The sequence below is a fragment of the Furipterus horrens genome, unplaced genomic scaffold, assembly GCF_987537825.1.
Source record: "Furipterus horrens unplaced genomic scaffold, mFurHor1.1.pri manual_scaffold_4, whole genome shotgun sequence".
Taxonomy (NCBI): domain Eukaryota; kingdom Metazoa; phylum Chordata; class Mammalia; order Chiroptera; family Furipteridae; genus Furipterus; species Furipterus horrens.
The window spans coordinates 85,680,585-85,703,759 of record NW_028327174.1 but is presented as its reverse complement, the minus strand read 5'-3'; the positions used below and the strand labels follow the sequence as shown (position 1 = coordinate 85,703,759).

The 23,175-nt window shown below is 43.6% G+C and overlaps 2 protein-coding genes across 2 annotated transcripts in view; one reads left to right on the top strand and one right to left on the bottom strand.

Moving 5' to 3' along the window:
• Positions 1–23,175, bottom strand: part of CRYL1 (crystallin lambda 1) — a 130,108-nt gene that overhangs the window by 13,053 nt on the left and 93,880 nt on the right. The window contains exons 4-5 of the mRNA XM_090273703.1: positions 20,636–20,797; positions 11,617–11,811 (exon numbers count right to left, since the gene is read on the bottom strand). Coding sequence (XP_090129829.1) covers positions 11,617–11,811; positions 20,636–20,797 — 357 coding nt within the window. The remainder of the gene's footprint in view (positions 1–11,616; positions 11,812–20,635; positions 20,798–23,175) is intronic.
• Positions 13,268–14,388, top strand: LOC150012331 (heterogeneous nuclear ribonucleoprotein A1-like). The gene has a single exon (XM_090275678.1). It carries the CDS (start codon positions 13,305–13,307, stop codon positions 14,265–14,267), a length of 963 nt encoding a protein of 320 aa, XP_090131804.1. The 5' UTR covers positions 13,268–13,304; the 3' UTR covers positions 14,268–14,388.

Genomic DNA, 23,175 nt, shown 5'->3' with positions numbered 1-23,175 from the left:
TGAATCTCCTGTATTTCCTCTGTTGATTATAAACTACATAAAATTATTTTTCCTTCTCTCTAATCATCCTATTCTCATATTAAATTTTCTTATTCAATTCCCATATTTCTTGCATGCACTCATTTTCACTTACTGTTCTCATGTTTCTTCATGCCATCTTTCCTTGTCCAGTTCCTTTCTTTTTACTAACCTCCAGCTTTTGATCTACCACTTGTTTCACTCTACTTTTCACCGCACTTCCACCAGGAACACGGACTTGCATCCCAGGAACAAGGACCAGGTCATGTACAAGTTCTCCCACCCCTCCCAAACAGAGCTGCTGGGCATCAATTCGCTGTCTTAGCTGAGAAACGGGAGCCAGGAAAAGCTGTATCTCAAGTAAATGTTAGATAATAAAATGTTACATACAAGGACATGAAGCAGGCAATGGACTTGTTCAGTGTCACTGCAGTCAGAGACCAAGGAGAAGGGGCTACAGGAAGAGAGCTCAACTCAGTCTCTAGTTAGAACAAAAACAGAACAAACTTAAATGAGCTGGATGAGAATAATCACTGGTATAGGAATAATTCAAGTATGAGTGAGGGGTGCTGTACTCTTTTTGGAAACACCCAGCCCTGGGGTCCTTATAAATAGCACAGAGATAATACAGTTACAGATCTTGAAGTTAAATTAAGAATATCATGATGATTCATGGCTCTTCACATGAGAAGCTAGCTGACTAGAATGTGAGTCCACTCCCCCAGCTTATAAAGACTTACAGATCTTTCTGTACTCCTCACCAAGCATTCCTCCAACAGGCAATCCGAATCTGGCTGCAAGCAAGAGCAAAAAGATCTGATCCGACCCACCCACCCACACTACCTTTCAGGTTAAGGTGAGGCAAACATAAGGCTTTAATAAGCAGAAAATAAAAGACTGCTGAGTGCTGTCCACAGTTGCTCAAAGGCTGTGGTTGGGCTGGAGAGCTGGTCAGCCTCATGCCAACACCTACAAGTTTTCTTGGATGTGGGACACAAACATTCCTGCAGAACGACTCACGCAAACTTTGCTAAGTCATTGGAGAGCTGATTGAACACCACATTTAAATGATGCAACAGGACACTCAGTTAGAGCCAGGAAACATCCACTGTCCAGAGCCTGGGGAGGCACTCGGGAAAGGAGATGGAGTGCGAAGTGGACAGGCCACCAGGTTGTGGGACACCAGGTCACACATCCCACTGATGGCCAGAGCTGTGGGTCAAACCCTCTGCAAGTATTTTGGCTACACCTATCAAGTCACAGAAGTGTGACAGGGAAACTTGCTGCCAGGAATTATTCTATGAGAAGACTCCAGAAAAAACTGTGCATGCAAAGGGGCTCATGAAGCATTATCATGGTAGAAAACTTGAAGCTGCCTTAAAACAAGATTAATTTTTTTTTTAAATCAACTGAATGAAGTATCATGAAGTAATTAAAAAAAAAAAAAAAGAATACCTGAAGAAAGTGTTCTTAATAGAAACTAGACAGGAACACAGAAAAATAAAAGCCATTTGACTTAGGATAGGGGAAACATAGGTGGTATTTTTCTCTCTGAATATTCTTTAAAATAACGCTCTTACATAGAAACAAATCAAAAAAAGGAAAGAGAAAAAGAGGAAAGACTTTGTCCTAATGCCAGGGATATTCCAGAGCTCTTTAGGCCACAGGGGTCACACTTGGGTGTGTTTTTTCATGCTATGTTGTGCTTGTAACAATACTTTCAGGGAGAAAAACAGTATTATAGAGCCTGAAAGAATGGGAAAGGTCTTGAAGTTAAAAACAAACATAGCAAAGGAATCCATCCTTTTGTGCAAATGTGAAGACTGGTACTACCCTTGAGCAAGGGCAGGGGTCCCTTCATTGGTGAGTCTCCTGGGATAAAATGTTTTACAAAGACATTTGAACCAAAGAATATAAGCCCCAATCAAAAACTAGAGGCACAGCACATCCCCTTCTCTGTGTGCCTGGTCCCAGGCCCCAGGCTGTGGAAGCAGAGAGGGGCAGGCAGCAAGGCTACACAGTGTGAGCTGTCACCTGTAGCTGCCCTTCGGGGCCTTTTTTCGTAAGAATCCCTGCCCTCCTCTATCCTCAATTTCAGTGGCCCATTACCTCCTTCCTGCCTGTTCACTTTCCAACTCACACTGGAGGAGCTGAAATCCATCATTTATACTCACGGATGAATTATCTTTTGGTAGTTATTACTAATCAGGTATTAGCATAATAGCCTTTTCATTTACTTTTGTTTTAGTTACAATACTAACATGGAAGCTCCTACTTTAAACACTACTAAAGCAATCCCTGGCAGACCAAACACGTTTTTTTGTTTTTTGATTTTTTTTTCAGATTACATATGTGGTTGATGTTTTCATTATGCTTGTCTGTCAATAGGGCTGGAGGTGTCTCTAAACTAATCTCCTTTCAATAGGGCTTTGTTGCTTGCCAAACTGGCTACTGAGAAAGTTACCTCCCATGAAGTAATAAATACAATTATAAAAATGGTCTACTTCTTAAAGACACTAGCTACTAGAAGGAATTCTAACTGATTGACAATTCCCGGCCAGCAAACCACTTTTTCAGAGAGCAGAGACCTCGTTGCTACAGTGCTCACACCCTCACTGACCACTCTGGAGAGAAGTCAACACATTGTGTACACCTTCGTCAGCCACCAGCCTTCTTGGGAGAGTCCTGCACTCCCCTAGCCTCATATCCCATGCATGGTCTCATGTCTTCAGTCCTATCTAGATTGGGTCTTCCCAACCCCATGGCTGACTCCACATCGCCTATGAATGGCCTCTACTTAACTGACCCTCATCCAGTGGTTGGAGCTGTACCATGGATGTGGGTTCTGATACAGTTCTGGGATTTCTTAAAATACCAAGACCTTTGCTGTTCATTCAGTTCTTCCCTGTAGATTAAAAGCACCACTCTCTCTCTGAACAAAAGGCCATGGATAGAAAGCTCTTCCAATTTGAAGCCAACGAGGAAGCAGGTCTCAATCTATATGGAGGGTGGTTCTGGCAATGGAGGTGACACATCTGCTCCAAAGGCCCTGAAGTTCCCACAGGAGTCCTGACTGAGCTGGAGCACAGAAGTGGGTGGAGCGAAGGAAAATGACAGTCGTGATGGGCAGGCTTTGGTAAACTGCATCGCCTGAGAGAGCTAGAGGAGTGAAAGCCAAGAGAAGTCCTTAATGTCCTGGGATGATGAACTTGCTGTCATAGACAAGACAACCCCCAGGCTCTGAAAGGCCAGAAAGACAAGAAAGACAGAGGCCAGGTGAGCACAAGGACAAGGGACCCAGGGGTGTGCAAGAGGCAGAATGGTCAGCATGTTCCACATGTTGGAGGGCTGCAGATGGTTACCTCAGCCTCATGCATACCACTGTCTGGGTATATTTCCAGGTGGTTGAATACATAATACAGGAATGGCAGAAAAACATCTTGGAAAAAGTTTTGCTGGGTAATTTTTGACCTGGAGAGAAAAGGAAAAGAAAGGCATGGTAACTAGGGCAGGTGGAGATGGGGAGTTGGAAGACTCCGTGTCCACTGTACCTGAACCTGAGCAGAAGAACACAAAAGAAGGAACTACACAAAAACATACAAATAACAAAAACAAAATGAATAAAAAATAAACAACAACAACAACAAAAAGTAAAAATAAAAAGAAACAAAATATTGAAAAGAAAGAACCACAGACTATGGGACAGGCAAGACTGCAACAGGACCAGAGTTGGGATCTGGGGTGGGATCTACTGTGGGACCAGAAGAGAGAGAAAACTAACTACCTTCCTTCAGAGCCCTGTGTGAAGCAGGTGGATCCTAAAGGAAGGCCCAAGCCAGAGCTACAACAGAGGAACAGGGGTGACTCATTCCTAGGACATGAGGCTCAGGGAAGAATAAGGGGAAGTGCTCAGAGATTCCCAAAGCTCAGTAGGCAAAGCTGCTTGCAGGCTAGTTCTTTTCAGCCACAGGAGATTCAATTGGACAGTTTATACATGATTTCTTTAATAAAATTAAAACCTTAAGCTCTTAAATTTAAACTTTAAAATCCATGATATGCAGAAACTCCTATAGCTGAGGGTGTGATGTGGAGAGCCTTAATCCTCTCTTGGCTCCTTTGACTCCTCTTCACTTCCTGGTCTGTTGTTCTACATGCCTCTTCTTGCCAAGTACATAGATGTTGCCACTGTCTGTACCATAATTTTTCACTCAAGCCTCAGCTTTTTTCCTGCTGAACATGTGCCAAGGTAGTCATGGCCTAAAGCAGTGCATAGTGTCTCAACACCTCCCTGCAAAGAAAAACTTCAACACAGCCCCACCTTCCAGCTGCCTGGAAGCAACTGAATGCCTGGAATGTGCTTTCTCTTGTTGAGACTCTGAAGCCACAGGACAACTGCTGCCTCCTTGGCCCCAAAATCTGTGAAATAAGCGAGCTGCTCTAATTTCTTTTAATTCTCACTGCCCCGTTTTGTACTGTTTTTCTTCCGAGAGTAGAGGTCCGAGTAATTGGCAGATAATATACTTAACTGTCATAAGACACCTACTCAGGGTGATATTTAAGGAAAAATGCCATCAGTAGAATAATAGGGCCTCTTCAGACTTTCAGAAAAGGATGGGCCATGGAGGCAGCATGCTATTGGAGATGTATGAGAAGGAAACATCCTGGGGATTAATGAGAATTGGAGAACTGGACCCAGGTTGATACTGGTTTATGAAAGGGGAGAGCCCATTGACCGGCTCCCTCTGTGTGTCCTTAGCACATGTGAGGGAAATGTAAGAGGTTGTGACAGCAGTAAATTTACTATTTTAGGTCATCCCACCCCCCCTAAAATATGTTCGCCTCAGCAATCAGTCCCCTTTGTGTCACCTCCCCTCCATAAAGAAGCTTGTCATACTTTCTAACTTAAGGATAACAATTCCTAATGTGTAGGTTGCTCATTCCCTGGCCAACAACACAAGACACGAGTGCACCTGACCCCTAGCCCTGCAGCAGGAGGATACAAGGCTGCTCAAATATAAGGACACTGCCTATTTCACCTCATACCTTGGAAGAACCTGCTTCTGTTCACACAGGCCCATGACTAATAAAAGGAAATCTGACCACAATTTGTACTGCTGTCCCAGAATCAAAAGGCCAGATGAGGGTGGCTGGTAGTGAGTGTGTGGCCAACATAACAAGACAACGCTGTCTGGGGCTTGGGGAGGTCAGTTCTGGTTTGGACCAGCAACTCTCATCCTCTGGGAAGTGACAGTCTCGCATTCATTTGTTGTGATGTGTTTGTTTTATTCAAGAGTGGATAAAAAAAATTTTAAGTCGATGTTCACATCTTTTGGGGATAACCAGAGGTATTCGGTGTCATAAAACTAGGATGGAAAATCACTCCTCTAAAGTGACGACACGAAAGACTTTCCACTAAGCAGGAAGAAGTTGGTTAGAGCTGCAGGTTTATCCAGTATGAACCTCAGTGAGAGGTAAAGAGAGTCCAAAACAAGAGAGATACAGACACAAAAACATGGAAGGGGAAAAGACAAATAAAAGATGGTAGAATACACAGATCTCGTTGAAATTAAGACTCTAGCAGTTGGAAGTTAAATTAGCATTTAATGTTCCATTAAGGAAGAAAAATGGAAAAAAAAAAGTTTATCTTAGAACAGATGAAATATGACACATCGAAACTTTGAGGCCAAGGTCTCCCTGGGCAGTGAGCCAGGACTACAACCTAAACGTGCACACGAGCCTCCTGGGAGCTTGTTTCTGTGCAGACTCTGATTCTGCAGGTTGAGAGTGGGAAGCTGCATTTCCAACAAACTCGCAGGCCCACACTGCTCCGGAGGACCTCACAGGTATAGCGAGGATGTGAGCATTTTAGCTTTGTATAACTCACAGGTAGCAATTGTTGCACACAAAAAAGAAGACTGTTTCCAAGGACTTGGAAAACATTGTCATCACCATTATTATAATCTATAATATTTACTGAACTGTATGATATGCCAGGCATAGTCTCAGCCCTTTACATATATTAATCCCATCCAATCCTCATCATATTCTAGGTCCACTGTCACCTCCATTTACAAATGCAGACAAAGAACCACAGAGGTGCACAGGTTTGAATCCCTGTCTGTCTGTGGAATACGGATCAGATCACTAAACTTCTCAGGTTAGCACCTTCATTTGTAAAGGCAAAAACAGCATGGTTTTAAGATTGGATGATTGGAAAATACCTGAAAATTCTGAGAAAGTATAGCATTCTGTAAACTCTGAAACAATGAACAGGCTGAAGTCACTGATGGATAAAGAATTCCAGGTGGTTCCTGGCAGTGAGTCCTGATTCCTATGTCATGCTCATTAAGCACACTCAACAGAAACCCCAACTGCATTTACCACCAAGAGCCTCACTGTTAATATCACTGCATGATTTTTGGGATACACTTTACTAACCGAAAAAATTCCTCATAATATTCATACTCGGCATTTGTGTCTGAAAATAAAGCTCAGAACAAAGTTCTAGAATCTCAAAGTGTCCTTTTGGGTCCCATAGACCATCCATCCCTGACGAGAAACCAAGAATTGAACTTCTGCAGCTCAGGGCCCAGGGGACAGAGATCTAGCTAAGCAATCCCATTGCTCGGAAGGATGAGTAAGACCTGAGCTCAGCCCTCTCCACATACCATCACCAGCACGTCCACCAGGCTGAGAACCCGCTCATGACCCCATGACTCATGCCTGCTCACCTCCACTTACCCATCCTCTATGGGGTAAGGATTTATGGGCAGTACAAGCTCAGATGTTGTCTGGGTGTTGAGTTCATCACTATAACACAGCTTTCCTGGTTGTGCTTATTAGCTTAAGAACATCAGCATAAAGTCTCATTCTTGGGCAACAGGATCCTGTCACCCAGTGACCCAATCTTGGGCTGCTGGACTACAGCCAGACCTGTCCATCTGGTATTTCCAAACCTACAAGGGCAGCTCCATCCTGATTCTGAAGCCAAACTGGAAGGGAGAAAATAGAATGAGCGCCTGTAGGACAACAACAGAACCCAGCCCACACATTCCCTCAGATTCCTGGGTACCACCTTGCTCATGGACAGTCCCTGTCCTTGCAGAGCTGTGTGGGGACTGACATGTTCACAGGCAATGACAGGACAGTGTGTCACAGTCTAGGATACAGTAAAGACAAGGTGCTTTGTATTCCCAGAACTTTCCCTTTCTGACCTAGAAATCAAACCTGTGGCTCAGCTCTCCTCTCAAGCCCCACAACTGACAGGCCAGCACAGGAGCCTCCGCACTATATCTTTCTTAAAATTTCTCTTTCATGCTTGGCTGGATGTATTAAAATATACCCTCTAAGTTAGTAAGTAAACTTGAAAAGTGGAAAACCACTGAGCAAGTCAATGAAGCAAAAAGTTGCCTCTTTAAAAAAAATTAACAAAATTGATAAATGGACAAAGATAAAGAGAACAGACACTATCACTCTCTTCAGGATTGAAACCAGGGACATCACTACAAACCTTGCAGCCACAAAAAGGATAATGAAAGAGTTCCATCAACAACTTTATGCTCATGAATTCAACAACTCAGAAGAAACTGACCAATTTCTCAAAAACCACAAACCACCAAAACTCAACCAAGATGAAACAGACAACCCGAATGGTTCTAGAATCATTAAAGAAGTAAAATTTGTAATTAAAAACCTCCTGAAAAAGAACTCTCCAGGGCCAGGTGGTTTCACTAGAGAATTCTACCAAAAAGAGAAGAATTAACAGAACAGGGCAGAAAACTTTCCAACTCATTTTATACAGTCTCACCTTAATCGCTATGCAGTACTGCCTTGATATCAAAATAAAACAAATATAGTTAAAAAGAAAGAAAACTACAGACTAGTAGCTCTTCAGAACTTAGATGCAAAAAACTCTCAACATAAGCAAGTCAAATCCAATAATGTCTAAAAAGAAGACACAACATGACCAGGTGGGATTTGTTCCAGGCATGCAAGGCTGTTCAACATGGGAATGTCAATCAAAATATCCTCCACATCAACAGAGCGAGCAAGTGGAAAAGCAGCTTCTTCTGTTCCTCTGACACCCCCCACCATAACAGGACACCACCAGAGCTGGGTGGGAATGCAGGCCATCATTCTGGCCAGGCTCCTGCCTGTCCCACTCCAGCTCATAACCCAGTGTGGGGGTGGGGCCCCTGGAAATCCACAGTTGGATTTGATTTGTGTAGAACTGTTTACACAGCCATTAGAGAACAGCATTCCTTGATCCATTGCTGATCCAGTACCTGAAAAGTCAGGACAGAAGCACACAGTCTCCTATCCACACAAGACCTCTTAGAGCTCTGGAATCAAGACAGCTTGTACCTTTCCTGCCCAGGTTGGATAGCACCCCAGCCTGGCTGAGGTCAAGGAGGAAAGGCTCTGCCAAATCTCAATGTGCTTTGTGAATCCAGAAAGTAATGAACCATAGGCACCCATGAGTCCTTGAGTAGGGCAACTCCTGTGCATCTCCACTCACTCTGCTTGTACACCCAGGCTGAGCCTCAGGGGCTTCCATCCACACACAAAACCCACCCCAGAAAGAGCATGTCATGGAAAGAGAAACTCTGCAAGGTCTTTGGATCTTTTTAACTTAAAATACATAAAAGTCTTTAATTTTACTGTAAAACTTCCCCAATTCTGCTCCTTTTTACAATAAAGTTGTCCTTAAATGTTTTGAGATTAACTTAGAACACCTCTAATCACGTTTAACTGACTCTGAAATTGTGAGTCAAAGGGGTGTCATCTCAAGCCCAGCCCTGGCTGGGCTGCTGCACACATATTGATGTGCTCAGATGAAGGGGTGGCTCTGAGGAGACATTCTCACCTTCCCGTCTCTCCATACCTGAAGTGGAAACAGACCCCCAAGAAGCAAAGGTTTTCTTTCAAGAAATTCATGCAATAAAGCCAAGAATTAAACCAACCCCCTAATAAGCCAAAATATTGATCCACTCTTCCCAGCGGGAGTGAGACGGGAGGTGGTATCTCTGCTGAGGTGCATGACTCAGAAGTGGCCATATGCTCAACAGGAGGTATCCTGCACAAGTGGAGTAAGACCCACAGCTTCTCTGCCCGGGAAGCAACTACTTCAGTAACAGGTGAATGTCCAGGTGCTAGTGCCTCTTCCATGTCTGGGAGGCCAATGAAGCAGCTGCCCCTGAGCAGTGATAGTAAAAGCAGGTGTAATACTGGTGGTACCACCCTCCTTCCATATTCCCGCCCCTTGAGCCCTGGCCCCCACAGGAGAGACACTCCGTTGTCACTGTAAGTCTTCACAGCAGAGCTCAGAGATGCCCCACAGCTCTTCAATTCTGCCATCACCCCAACCTGGACAGAAGGCCCTCTAGTTTCTTCATCTGCCTGCATTCTCGCTGTCTGTAGATCAACTTTCTTTCTTCCTTCTTTCCTTTCTTTCTTTCCTTCTCTCTCTCTCTCTTTCTCTCTCTCTCCTTTTCTTTGCTTTTTAATCCTCACATGAGTAAATGCTTCCATTGATTTTTTATAGAGAGGAAGAAGAGAGATAAAAAGAAACATCAATGTGAGAGAGAAACATACACACCCTGGCTGGGGATCGAAACCCCAACCTAGGTATTTGCCCTGACCGAGAATCAAACTGGCAACCTTTTGGTGCACAGAATTTCACTCCAACCAAGCCATGCAGCCAGGGCTAAACTTTATTTTTTAAGTGAATTATCTCCTAGACTTCCACCAAAAGCAATTCTATTTGTGTCCTTTGTTAATCTCATTCTGTGGCATTTCATTTTGTCACATTCACACTGAATGTATGAAAAAATTGCCTTAAAACCACTGATCTCAGCACTTGGTACCTATAGGGACTGTAGGCATGTGAATCCCACAGCAGCCAGTGTAGAGACACACGTGGGATTCCATTTCTCAGGTGTACTGTCTCTGAAAACCAGCCGACCTTACTCTGTCTGCCACTAGCCTTGCAGACAGGACAGTCAAAAGAAGGGTAGGCAAAACGAGGCAATAAGAAGAACTGACAAAGCAGCCAGATTCCATGACCACTCCACCTTCCCATCTCTCCAACCAGGGAAGGGGACAGCAGAACCCTCTGTGGTTCTTCCCAGTGTGGAAACTGCAGCCAGTTTTCACTTTGAGGTCAAAATAGAATCCTTCGTGGGTTTCTCCTACCCCAGTTACCTTACCAGACTCCAAGTTTTCCCTTGAGGTGGCTCACATCTTTCAGATTGGAGAAAGCAAGATTTAACTCAGTGCTTTTCTTTCTGTCTTCAGGGTACTAAGATACCTTACAAATAAAAGTAAAAACTGCCCTAAAAACTCCCATAATGTTTTACTGTAATACTGAATTTTTCTTATGCCTATTATATTATACCCCTACTAAAAAAAGTGGAAATATTTTAACTAGATCTCCAAGGGGGTGCTTTTTTCAAATACCCTGCCGCCAACTGATGTTCAAGACATCCTACAATTGCTAAGAAATTAAAACTGCAAACTTAATGGTAGAAACCCCAAGCACTGTCTTATAGATACAAGAGCATTAAGTAGATTTAAATGGTGAGGACACAGAGTTGTAGCTGTCAGGTGGCAAATGTACTGGGGCAATGAGGTCAGATGAAGAACTTCTCAGGGCTGTGACAGAATGCCAAACAGGGAGGCAGGGGGGTCATTACACCCTGCATTGGAGAGCTATGGAGGTGGTGTCCTTGTCCCTGCCACAGGGTGGGACCCGCAGGCCTGCACAGGAGTCAGACAGGTGCTGTGGGCCCACTGCAGGTGGCAGCACTGTCGCCCACCTGAGCCCAAACGCAGCCCTGCACTCCAAGTCCTAGGGCACCATGTCCCCATACAAAAGTGACTAGGAGTGTGGGCAGTGAGGACACTTCCCCCCCCACCCTGAGGACACTTCTTAGGTCACATGCAAAATGCTTCAGTTAGAGAATGAGGTTAAATGTGTAGATATAAATAAAGCCTGTTTCTATGTAAGACAAGCCAGTTACTAACAAGTGTTAAGGATTATAATTATTTCTTCCTCAAGCTCTTGAAATAAATTGAGCAGACACACATGTACTTTACTCAAAATACATTTTTTTCTCCTGAAAAATTATAACACTGGAGGCGAGAGGCCTGAGTCTATAGGAAGTGCAGTGTGCCTCCTGGAGGCAATTATGTGCCAATGACATGTAGGGGCAGAAAAATCTATCATCATGTCCGATATCAGATGACTCCATGTAACAGAGCATCTTTGAAACAATGAATATTGCACTGATGGTTTATTTTCGTTGCCTTTCTCACTATACCTGAGAGAACAGCTGGCCATCATTTCCAGAAACAGCAAGAAGGCCTGAGCGCTGACTTCCCACAGCCATGGTGCCCAGAAAGTTGTTTCCACTCTGCTTCCACTCTCGGCTAGAAACTACCTCCTATTTCACCCTTTACTCACCCCCATTTCCACCTCTACTCATACTGGCTGGGCTTCTGCCTGCATTCAGACCATTTCCACTTCCACCCTCCACTTACCCCTGCTTCCGCCCTCCCTCAGAGTGTCCCTGTGACTGTCCCTACTGGCCAGCGTACCTGCACCAGCCTCCAGGCTTCGCTGATGACCGCATACTGCAGGCGATTCAGGACAAAACCATCGACTTCCTTCAGGACCCTGACCGGAGACTGACCGATCTTCTGCATCAGGGCGTGGGTCCTATCCACTGTCACAGGGGCTGTCTCTGGGTGTGGGACCAGCTCTACCAGCGGAACATAATATGGTGGATTCACCTTATGAGACACAGGAGGGGAGACAGTCAAAGTTTGGGCATCATCTTGCAGACCCCATTCATCTATATCATATGGTTGGATAGGCAGATTCCTCTCTGGAAAGGCCACTTGGATTCAGCTCCCAATGAAAGCAAACTTGAGAAACAGAGTAGTTCACAATGGAGAGAGAAATAAAAGAAACCCCGGCACCAGACTGCATGGTTTTGTTTAAAGAATCATGTCCAACACAGGAGTTGAAATTTGGAGGTTCAGACCACCATCCTATCCATTACAGTCATTCTCAAATCCCTGACCTTAAGGGGCTTTCAATGCTACCAGCTGTGTAGACTTCACATCAACCCCAGCCACCCCTGCTGAGCTGTATCTTCCAAGGACAGCCATTGCAGGTCCTACAATTCTACTGTGTCCATTAGAAACAACTGACAGCATCTTCTCAAAACTTGGCATTTCCTTAACTTTCCCATGTTGAGTCTCAAGCATCAGCCTCCCCAGTTGGACCTCCCCTATACATTGCAAAGCCCCAGAAACTGTCCACAGCATTGACCTGGGTTTGTGGTCTAGAACAGGAGGGCCTGTCCTTGGGAGCAGGTCCTGATAGAAAGGCGTGTCTAGCTCAGCGCTGAAACATTTGGCTTTGGTTTTCTTGATTGACTTTGAGGATTACCAGAGAATTATCGGATGTCTACATACAGGATCACTTAACACAACCCAACTAGCCTCATGCACTGCAGTAAACTGTTTCCCCAAAGCTGCTTGTAGGTTTTTGTCCCCTTATAAATGGGTGAAAATTGGCAGAACCTCATGTTACCAAATAGCTATAAGAAGCATCCATTTTAAAATGACACAATGGAAAAGGAAAGGAAAATATATTTCTCCTAGGACACTGCCTAGAAGAGGTGGCTGGTCCACACATAGCTATACAGTGGCCTGTCCTGGTCACGCTTCCTCAGCTCTCTTAGAAAGTGAGAGAGGTCCTGGTCAGGTAGCTCAGTTGGTTAGAGTGTTGTCCCAGCATGCCAGGATTGTGGGTTGATCCCTAGTCATAGCAGATACAAGAATCAACTAATGAATGCATAACTAAGTGAAACAACAAATCAATCCCTCTCTCCCCCCTCTGTCTCTCTCTAAAATCAATAAATAAATCAATAAATAAAAAGAAAGTAAGAGAGGATGGCACCTGTTTTCAAATAAATTAAATCAATGCCTCACTTGAGTCACTTCTCTCCTGCCTTAATCATTGAATTCTTATGTAAAAAGTTTCACCTCTGGCCTAAATTTTTAAAGATCAGAATTATAAGAACTGGATGAGTGTCTGTGTCAGATAAACTTTATCTCATTGTACAGCAGGGATGCTGGGCTCAAGGTCTCTTCAGTGTTGTAAGCTTCATGTAGCAAAACACAGATGGAGACAAACAGTTAAAAAGCATGTTTAGCTTTCTGCCGGTGGATGCAGCTGAGTAAGCATCGTTGAAGTCTCCTGCCCTGAAGTCGTCATGTCTAAGTCAGAGTCTCCCAAAGAGCCGGAACAGCTACGAAAGCTCTTTATTGGAGGTTTGAGCTTTGAAACAACAGATGAGAGTCTGAGGAGCCATTTTGAGCAATGGGGAACGCTCACAGACTGTGTGGTGATGAGAGATCCAAATACCAAGTGCTCCAGAGGCTTTGGGTTTGTCACATACGCCACTGTGGAGGAGGTGGATGCAGCCATGAATGCTAGGCCACACAAGGTGGACGGAAGAGTTGTGGAACCAAAGAGGGCTGTCTCAAGAGAAGATTCTCAAAGACCTGGTGCACACTTAACTGTGAAAAAGATTTTTGTCGGTGGTATTAAAGAAGACACTGAGGAACATCACCTAAGAGATTATTTTGAACAATATGGGAAAATTGAAGTGATTGAAATCATGACTGACCGAGGCAGTGGCAAAAAGAGAGGCTTCGCTTTTGTTACCTTTGATGACCATGACTCTGTAGACAAGATTGTCATTCAGAAATACCATACTGTAAATGGCCACAACTGTGAAGTGAGAAAAGCCCTATCTAAGCAAGAGATGGCTAGTGCTTCATCCAGCCAAAGAGGTCGAAGTGGTTCTGGAAACTTCGGAGGTGGTCGTGGAGGTGGTTTTGGTGGGAATGACAACTTTGGTCATGGAGGAAACTTCAGTGGTCGAGGTGGCTTTGGTGGTAGCCGTGGTGGTGGTGGATATGGTGGCAGTGGGGATGGCTATAATGGATTTGGTAATGATGGAAGTAATTTTGGAGGTGGCGGAAGCTACAATGATTTTGGCAATTACAACAATCAATCTTCAAATTTTGGACCCATGAAAGGAGGAAACTTTGGAGGCAGAAGCTCTGGCCCTTATGGTAGTGGAGGCCAATACTTTGCCAAACCACAAAACCAAGGTGGCTATGGCGGTTCCAGCAGCAGCAGTAGCTATGGCAGTGGCAGAAGGTTTTAATTACTACCAGGAAACAAAGCTTAGCAGGAGAGGAGCGCCAGAGAAGTGACAGGGAAGCTACAGGTTACAACAGATTTGTGAACTCAGCCAAGCACAGTGGTGGCAGGGCCCAGCTGCTACAAAGAAGACATGTTTTAGACAATACTCATGTGAATGGGCAAAAAACTCAAGGACTGTATTTGTGACTAATTGTATAACAGGTTATTTTAGTTTCTGTTCTGTGGAAAGTGTAAAGCATTCCAACAAAGGGTTTTTAATGTAGTTTTTTGTTTTTCCTTTTTTCTTTTTTTTGCACCCATGCTGTTGATTGCTAAATGTAATAGTCTGATCATGATGCTGAATAAATGTGTCTTTAAAAAAAAAAAAAAAAAAGCAGGTTTACATAAACTTGCTAGTTCCCTGTCTCCATCCTCCTTGTAGGCTTTCTTCCTGCCCACTCTCTCTCTGAGTGATGGTGCTCCAGGTTGCACCCTTGGCCTCCCTCTGTGCCCAGACTCCCCAGGAGGGCTTGTCAGGGCATCACGCACCACCAAGATGCTGAGACCTCACACGGAGCACACCTCCCACTCCAGGCCCATATTTGCAATTGTGCACTGGGCGCTTTCCCTCGGGCATCTCACAACCTGTCATAAATTAAACACATCTCTCCACCCCAACACATGTTCCTCTTCTGAGCTCCCCATCTTGATAAGAACACCCAACTAAGTACCACAAGAAGCATCCTTGGTCCTTGCCTCTCCCTCACCTCATCCACTTTCCATCAGTGACTAAAGTCCTCTCAACTATATTCATGTCTCTCAAAAAATCATTCCCTCTACTATACACTCAGCTCAGGTCATCACTTCCAACCTGAGCTCTGGCACTCTCCTCTCTTCACTGTCCTCCCCACAGGCTCACCCTCCCTGACCTTGCCAGGGTGACCCTTTGTATGGTGGAGCTGTCAAATCTATAGAGACAGAAAGGAGAATGGTGGTTGCCAAGGACTTTGGGAGAGAAATTGGGAGTTGTTTAATGGTGACAGAGTTTCAGTTTTGCAATATGAAAAGAGTTCTCAAGATGAATGGTGGGGATGGTTGCATAACAGAGTTAGTATATTTAATGTCACTGAACACTTAAAATGGTTCAGATGGTAAAGTTTATGTGTATTTTATCACAATACTTTTTAAAATTAAAAGCAGGACCCTGATCATACCACCACCAGCACAGAGTCCCGTAGCATTTCCCCAGCTCCCACTATAAAAGCCACAGCTACATGGTTTGGCCCTTTGCTGTGTCCCCAGGCTCAAGCTGATAGGCTGCTGGGAAAGGACCTCCAGGTACCTGAGGGCTTGGATAGGGTCATTCTTGCCACAGCACCCCCTCCTGTGACAAGAAAATTAATCCCTATTCTAGGCTCAGAGAAGGATCCTGACAATCATGACAGGTGCCCATTAAATTTAACGTAGAATAAATGAGAGAAAGGAAGAGAAGAGAAAACAAATGTAAGGGATTCCACAAAAAAGGAAAGAATGACTACTTTCTGAAATGTTCTTCCCTTTCTGACAGGGATACAGGACAGGCCTTCTACTGTCAGTCTATGAGGAAGATAGAGAACTAGGCCCTCAAGTAATGGGGAAAACAGCCCTGGCCAGGTGGCTCAGTTGGTTGGAGCATCATCTCGTATACCAAAATGTTGCAGGTTCGATCCCCAGTCATGGCACGTACCTAGGTTGTGTGTTCAGTTCCCAGTCAGGGTGAGCATGGGAGGAAGCCAATGAATGTTTCTCTCTCTCTCTCCCTTCCTCCTTTCTCTCAATAAACAATTTCCTCAGGTGAACATATTAAAAATTTTAAAAAGAAAAGATATGGGGAAAATGAAGGAGAAAATAGGTGATGTCTTTAAAGGTTAAGCACACTGGTCCCTGGGCTGAGCCCTGGAGGCACAAGAGGGGACTGAGAGCTCAAGTTGAGCTGGGTAGAACAGGGGCCCTTCTCCATTCATCTTGTGAAAAGCCTTGCCCAAATCTGGAACCGAGCCGGAGGCATGTGATCAGACGATAGCACAGCCCAGACACAGAGGCCTGTTTATTCTCTCTGTAGCCAATTAAAGAAGTTAACCTCACAGGGGAAAGGCAGGCTGTCCCTTCTCCAGAAGACCTACTCACACCCCTACAGTGGGGGCACTCCTGTTCAGATGAACTCTTCCTCCTCTTACAACATGGGTGTAAAAATGAAAGAGCTAATGTTTACAACTGGTTCAGAGGATTTTCATCTCTCAGTATTTTGACAATTTATATAGTGAAGTCCTTTCATCAGTGACAACCAACCACCTTCTGAACTTATCCTACAGAGTGAAAAAAATAAAGGCAGCCCCTCTGATCGAGAAGCTGGAAATCTGGAATAGGCAGTGCTGTGTAGTGTGTGGGGCACACAGACACATGCACCCTCCACACATAGCAAACCCAGAGTGGGACATTCCGGTAACCACCACACGAGGACAAACAGGCTCTGGGTCAGCAGGGAGAGTGCAGCAGAGAAGGCACATGCAGAGCAGGGAGTGCTGGGTGGGAGCACCCTGGACAGTTGTGCAGGCTGACCTGATTGAGTCCCAGCAGAGGTCCAGCTCCAGCCTGGTACTGAGGTTAGAGCTATGCCTTTGGAAGCTGCTCCCACTCAGGGCCCAAATCCCTGTGGGATGACATGTGTCCTTCCAAGGCTGCAGCGTGTGGCACTGAGAGCACTGGGTGCTCAGGCCCATCACAACCACAACTGGAATAAGGAAGGAAAAAGGGGAAACCTTTATAAAGTGTGGCTGAAACACTCAGTGCAAACCTGGGCTGTCTTTATGGAATCTGACATAGATTCCGAGCACCAAGAGAGACTGTACCAAATTCGACCCTCGGACAGTCACTAGCAAACACTGCCTCACTGCCAAATGGCCACCCCCAAGTCCTCTACACCTCTGCAGGGAGACAGGCAGACAGGGAAAGGCAGCATAAAAACATTGGATAGAAGAATGCCAGGACCCAGAGAATGGCTATATCATCATCCCTCTGCACCTGTTGCTTTTCCCCCTCTACTTGGGAGCTGAGAGAGCATGACCCCCTACCAGTGCTGAGATGCCCACCAGAAAGATGCCCAAGAGAACATGTGTGATGTCGAAACTCGCTGGCAGGTGGCCCTTCTGTGGAAGGGTGGAGACGGCAGTCTTTCAGTGCATGAACAAGCTTCCTCTTCCTTATCCTGTTCCTCATCCATGCAGAGGATCCCACTAATGGGCAGCAAGCTCAGGGCAGCGGCCTGTAAGCTGACACTCTGAACTACTCCCGTCTGGCCAGCAGTGCTGAACAGAAAACCCTATAGCTCCTCAAAGGTCACCAGTGGTTGTGGGTTCTGTGGGTACTGCCAAGCGAGCTAAAACTGAATTGCCCAAAATGCTTTTTGTCCTTCCCAGATGTCAGTGGAAAGATAAAAAGGTGGGTGACCCCAGCACAGAAGAAAAAAGGGACAAAATTCTAAAGAAGGTCAACATGGGTGATTTGATTTGCTTTAGTTAATGTCAGTTCTGGTTTAAAATAATTTATAGCAGTAATGAGAGGTTAGTTTTTACAATGAGGTCTGAACTGACTTTGACTATGCTGTTTACCTTTGATTAAATAAGTAAAACCAAGCAATATTGGTATGGTATGAAGGAGAGAAATGTCATTATTATTCAACAGTTACTGACCAAGCAACTAGTCAGAGGCAACATGCTGGTGGGAAAGAAGAAAGTAAGTAAGGCATGGACTCACCCACTGACAGTTTAAAATTGAACAGATGTGGTAAAAGTCTTTTTTAAATTATTTTTTATTTAAGTATAGTTGGTATACAATCTCATATTGGTTATATTAGTTTCACATGTACAATATAGTGATTCAACATTTTTATATCTTATAATGTAATTACCCTACTAATGCTGGTAGTCATCTGTCACCATGTAAACTGTTCGCAATATTATGACTATATTCCTCTTCACCTTTTTCACCCACCCTCCCAGCCCCCACACCCACCCCTCTGGCAACCATCCCTTTGGTCTCTGTTTCTTTGAGTCTGTTTCCATTTTGTTTGTTTATTTGTTTTGAAATCATATGATATTTGTCTTTCTCTGTCAGACATATTTCACTTAGCATAATATCCTCTAGGTTCATCCATGCTGTTGCAAATGGCAAGATTTCATTTTTTATGGCAAAATAATTTTCCATTATATATATGTAACCATATCTTCTTTATCCATTCATCTATTGATATGCACTTAGGCTATTGTAAATAATGCTACAATGAACACACGGGTGCATATATCTTTTTGAATTAGTGGTCTGGATTTCTTTGGGTAAAGACCCAAAAGTGGGACTGCTGGATCATATGTTAGATCTATTTTTAATTTTTTGAGGAATCTCCATACTGCTTTCCACAGTAATTACACCTATTTGCATTCCCACCAACAGTGCACAAGGGTTCCCTTTTCTCCACATCCTCACCAACACATTTGTTGATTTATTAATAGAGCCATTCTGACAGGTGTGAAGTGATAGCTTCTTGTGGTTTTGATTTGCATTTCCCTGATGATTAGTGACACTGATCAAGTCCTGTCAAAGGATTTAGGAGGTATTTTCTGAACAATTTGATTTAAGTCGTTTTTCTAAACTTCCTCAGAAGTAAAAACACTGGTTAAACGTTACAAGCTTTTAAGCAAGAGACTTTCACTTCAGTGAAGCAATTGAGTAGCAATCTAATAAGTGGTTTCTAGTTTCTAAGGATTTTTATGGAAATATAAATGCCACAGAACCAAAAACATGACATGCTTCATGGGATGTGGGCTTTAGGTCCTGTTGGTGCTAATTCCCCTGTATTGAATGGTAAGTAAATGTGACTGGTTTTAGACTATGTTCTATGGGTCTAACTTTCCTTATTTTATAATCACTCTTCACACTTTCCATTATAGTTCCGTACAAGGACATCTAGACATCCCGAACCACATAGCCCTGTAAGTAGTGGTTCAAACTGTCCCTCCTCACAGCATATAAAATCTAGCCTCCATCTGTGACTCATTCTTCTCCTTGACCTCCCTGAGCCAACCTGGGACCTCCTGACTCTAAACTACTCTTGCTCAGAAAGAACTTCCTTGCTCTCAATTCCACAGGCCCTAGCCTCACCTGGGGTCAATCATGCATGGAATGCTGTCTCAGGTTCTATGAAGTGGCTGCCCCTCCTCGAGCCACCTTCAGACTACCCTCCAAAGGCAGCGTTCTGCACTGCACCATCACACTGCTCTGTACCTGAGCCAGTCCCAATTCCTCACAGCAACTCTGTTTCTCCACAACCCAACTCTTCCCAAGCCTTCCCACTTTCCCTCTGGCTTCCCAGGTACATATGCTTTTCCAGTCCAGCTGGTGTCCCTCATGATTCTGCATATCCCATACTTGTTCTTAGCCTAGGGTCTTTCTTATATTCTTTCCCAGACTCAAACATTCTTCTCTCTCACAGGCCCAACCAGACTATATCTGGTCCGCCCAGTCTCTTGGTATAGCCTCTCCCAAGCCTTAACCTCTAATGGGCTGATAGTGCTAAAGGTGTGGTCATCATTCTATACTGTCATACTTCTGATGACTTGAGCTAAGCTAGCTTTTCTGTCCTAACAAATCATCCAGGTTCTCTAAGGTTATACTGAGCTCACAGCTGGGACTCAAGCATCCACCAAGTGTTTCTATAACTCCCCTCTCTGATTCCTCACACTAACACATTAATCTCAAGAAGAAGTATTCAGTGCTTGCATGACAACTTTAAATTCACTGTCCAATATGCACTCATAATGCACGCCTAGTGAATAAGTTTGTCCAGGTAATTACAACAATGGGCCAGGACCAACAAGGAGGGGTTCCTACTAAACTGAAATCTGAGGAGTGAGACTCAGAATCTGCATTTTAGCAAAACTCATCCTACACAGTCAACTACACAGTACAAGTGACAGATCTATAAAATCCTACTCAGTGTACACATTATTTTAACATGGACTTTTTCTTTGGTAGGGGAATTATTAGTTTAGTATTCTCTCTCCTTGGCTGAACAGTGAGTACCTGAGGGCAAAAGTCTATAATGATTGCTTGTTCTGTCCTATTATGCATTAGGTATGCAGATATAATTGAAAATTATTTTGGATAAAATTCTTTTTTAAAACTCTGATATTGCACAACTCTCTAAATATACTAAAAAACATTAAATTGCACAATTTGAATTGTGTAGTCCATGAATTATATCTCAACAAAGCAGTCAAAAAATATTAGTGGGCTAAATAAATGTATTGGTCCCCCAAACCAGGAGTTATGCTCAGTCTCCAGGTTTGACATACTCACAGGATGAGCCACAAGGCACTGCTTCACGTGCACTAGCCCCATGAACAGCTTGGAAGGCAGGAGGCACGAGGTGGAGCTGCTGAGGACAACGTCGTCACCAATGATTCCATCTAACTGAGCAAAAATCTTCTTCTTCAGTTCCAGGTCTTCTGGAACACATTCCTGACAAAGACATACACAGATCACTACTCATGGCCTCTGCACTCAGGCCCTAAGCAAAGCATCTCAAACTCTATTCATTGCAAAACCGAACCAATTAGAAAAACGACAAGCAACATTTAAGAAAAAGCAAAAAGCTGCCCCCAAATATTATAAATCTTCATAACTCTGGAAACTGGGTGATGCCTATAGAGAAGTTCTGTGACCCAGTAATTCCATATCTGAGTTTTTATCCAAAAAAATACAAAACACTAATTCAAAAAGATAGATGCACCCTATATTTGTTGCAGCATTATTTATGATAGCCAAGATATGGAAGCAACCTATATGTCCATCAATAAATGATAAAGAAGATGTGGTACATATATAACATGGAATATCATGCAACAATAAAAAAATAATGAAATCTTGCCATTTGTGACAACATGGGTGGACATAGAGGTATTAAACTAAATGAAAGCAGTTAGACAGAAAGACAAATACCATATGATTTCACTTATATGTGGAATCTAATAATGAAATAAACAAGCAAAAGAAAAACAGATTCATAGATACAGAGAACAGACTGATAGTTGTCAGATGGCAAGGCTGTTAAGAGCTGGGTGAAATAGTAGAGGGATTAAGAGTTACAAATTGGCAATTACGAAACAGTCATGAGGATGTAAAGTACAGCACAGGGAATACAGTCAATAATATTGTAATGACTATGTATGGTGCCAGGTGGGTACTAGACTATTGAGGGGACCGCTTCACAAGTTAGATAAATATCTAATCACTATGTTGTACACCTGAAACTTATATAATATTGTATGTCAACTGTAATTGAAAAATAAATTTAAAAAAATGAAAATTCTCATAATAAAAAAGTCCTCCAACTAATGGGGAGGGTGAGTCTACAAAAAGAACACACTCAGCCACTCAGGCAAAGTGCCGTGAATATCAGTGGTGCCATCTGCACACTTTCCTCTATCTCATCTTCATAAAATGAACACATGTGCTACATCCATGACTCTCCAAAGGCTTCTTGAGCACCTATAGCTCATTGGAAGTCCTTTGGAAAAAAACTTTCTAAAAAGCTAAAACTACTTGAATAGGGGTTGGGGAAGAGGATAGAGACACAAATTTGGATTAAATATTGCAGATAACAACCACGCTGGAATTCTCATCGTGTGCAAAGCTGGAGTGGGAGTGAGATGACACTGTCCAACACCTGGTGCCAGCGCAGTGAGGCATGTCCTCAAAAACAGGATGCCTGTGGTGGAGCCCTGCCTCAGAAGCAAGCAGAACAGGAGAAGGATGCTCACTGCTTCAACCCTACCAACTACCAGAGGCATCTTTCTCTGTCTGCCACCAACAGTCTGAGAAATCACACCAGAGACCACTCCATCCAAGGTGGTCCCCACTCACCTGGAGGCAACAGGCCCAGCAGGGGGGACATCATTATTCCCATTCCCTGGGGAATTTAGGATCATGGTTCTCAGTATGGTCCACAACAATCAGTATCAGAATCAGCACAGTGCTTATTAAAATGTACATTCTAAGCACCCCAGTCCCAGACCTACTGAATTAAGAATCTCTGGGGCTAGGGCCCAGGCATCTGCATTTTAATCAAACATTCTGACAATTTTTGTTCCTAACAAAGTTTGAGAGCCACTATTCTGAGGTGTGGGTCCAAAGTGTGGTGTGCTACCAAATATATCCTCAGGGCTCTGTCCTCTCCCCTCCCCTATGCAGAGACTAACCAAGTATGTCCTGGTTAGTGTGTTAGCACTGTGGTACTAGAAATAGCATAAACACCCGCAGATAACCAGAAGTGTGCAGGAGTGGAAGTGTAATGCTGAAGTACTACTAGCAATTGTCTCAAAACCTCCCTCAAAAATAAGGGAAATACTTTTAGGACTGATTTAATAATATCTAATAGTTAATAATGATACCTAATGTTTTTGAAATTAGCTTTGTAAATATTATGACATGAATTCCATCTCTATATCATCTCCAAGATTTTAAAATTTAACTCAAAGGGTAGGGCATCAATATTGTGTTTGTTTATACTTAAAAAATATATACCCAAACCATGTGAAATTTTACTAAGAACAAAAGGTCATACCAGCACCACATCTGAAAGACAGGAAAAATGGAGTCATTTAAGAACTGTAAAGCACATTGTGTTAAATCCCCTTATCAAAAGGGAAAAAAGGCTACAGTAGCTGGCTGGTTATATTGAGTAATTCCTGGATCAGTTAAGTGTGCAAGTTGGGATAAGTTTAAATGGAGCCTTGTAGTAAAGCCAGAGACTAAGAATGATGCAGATACTGTGTAAGCTAATAAAAGGGCCCTTTGTGAATGGCTCTATTGTGAGCCCATCATGCAGCTTCTCCCCT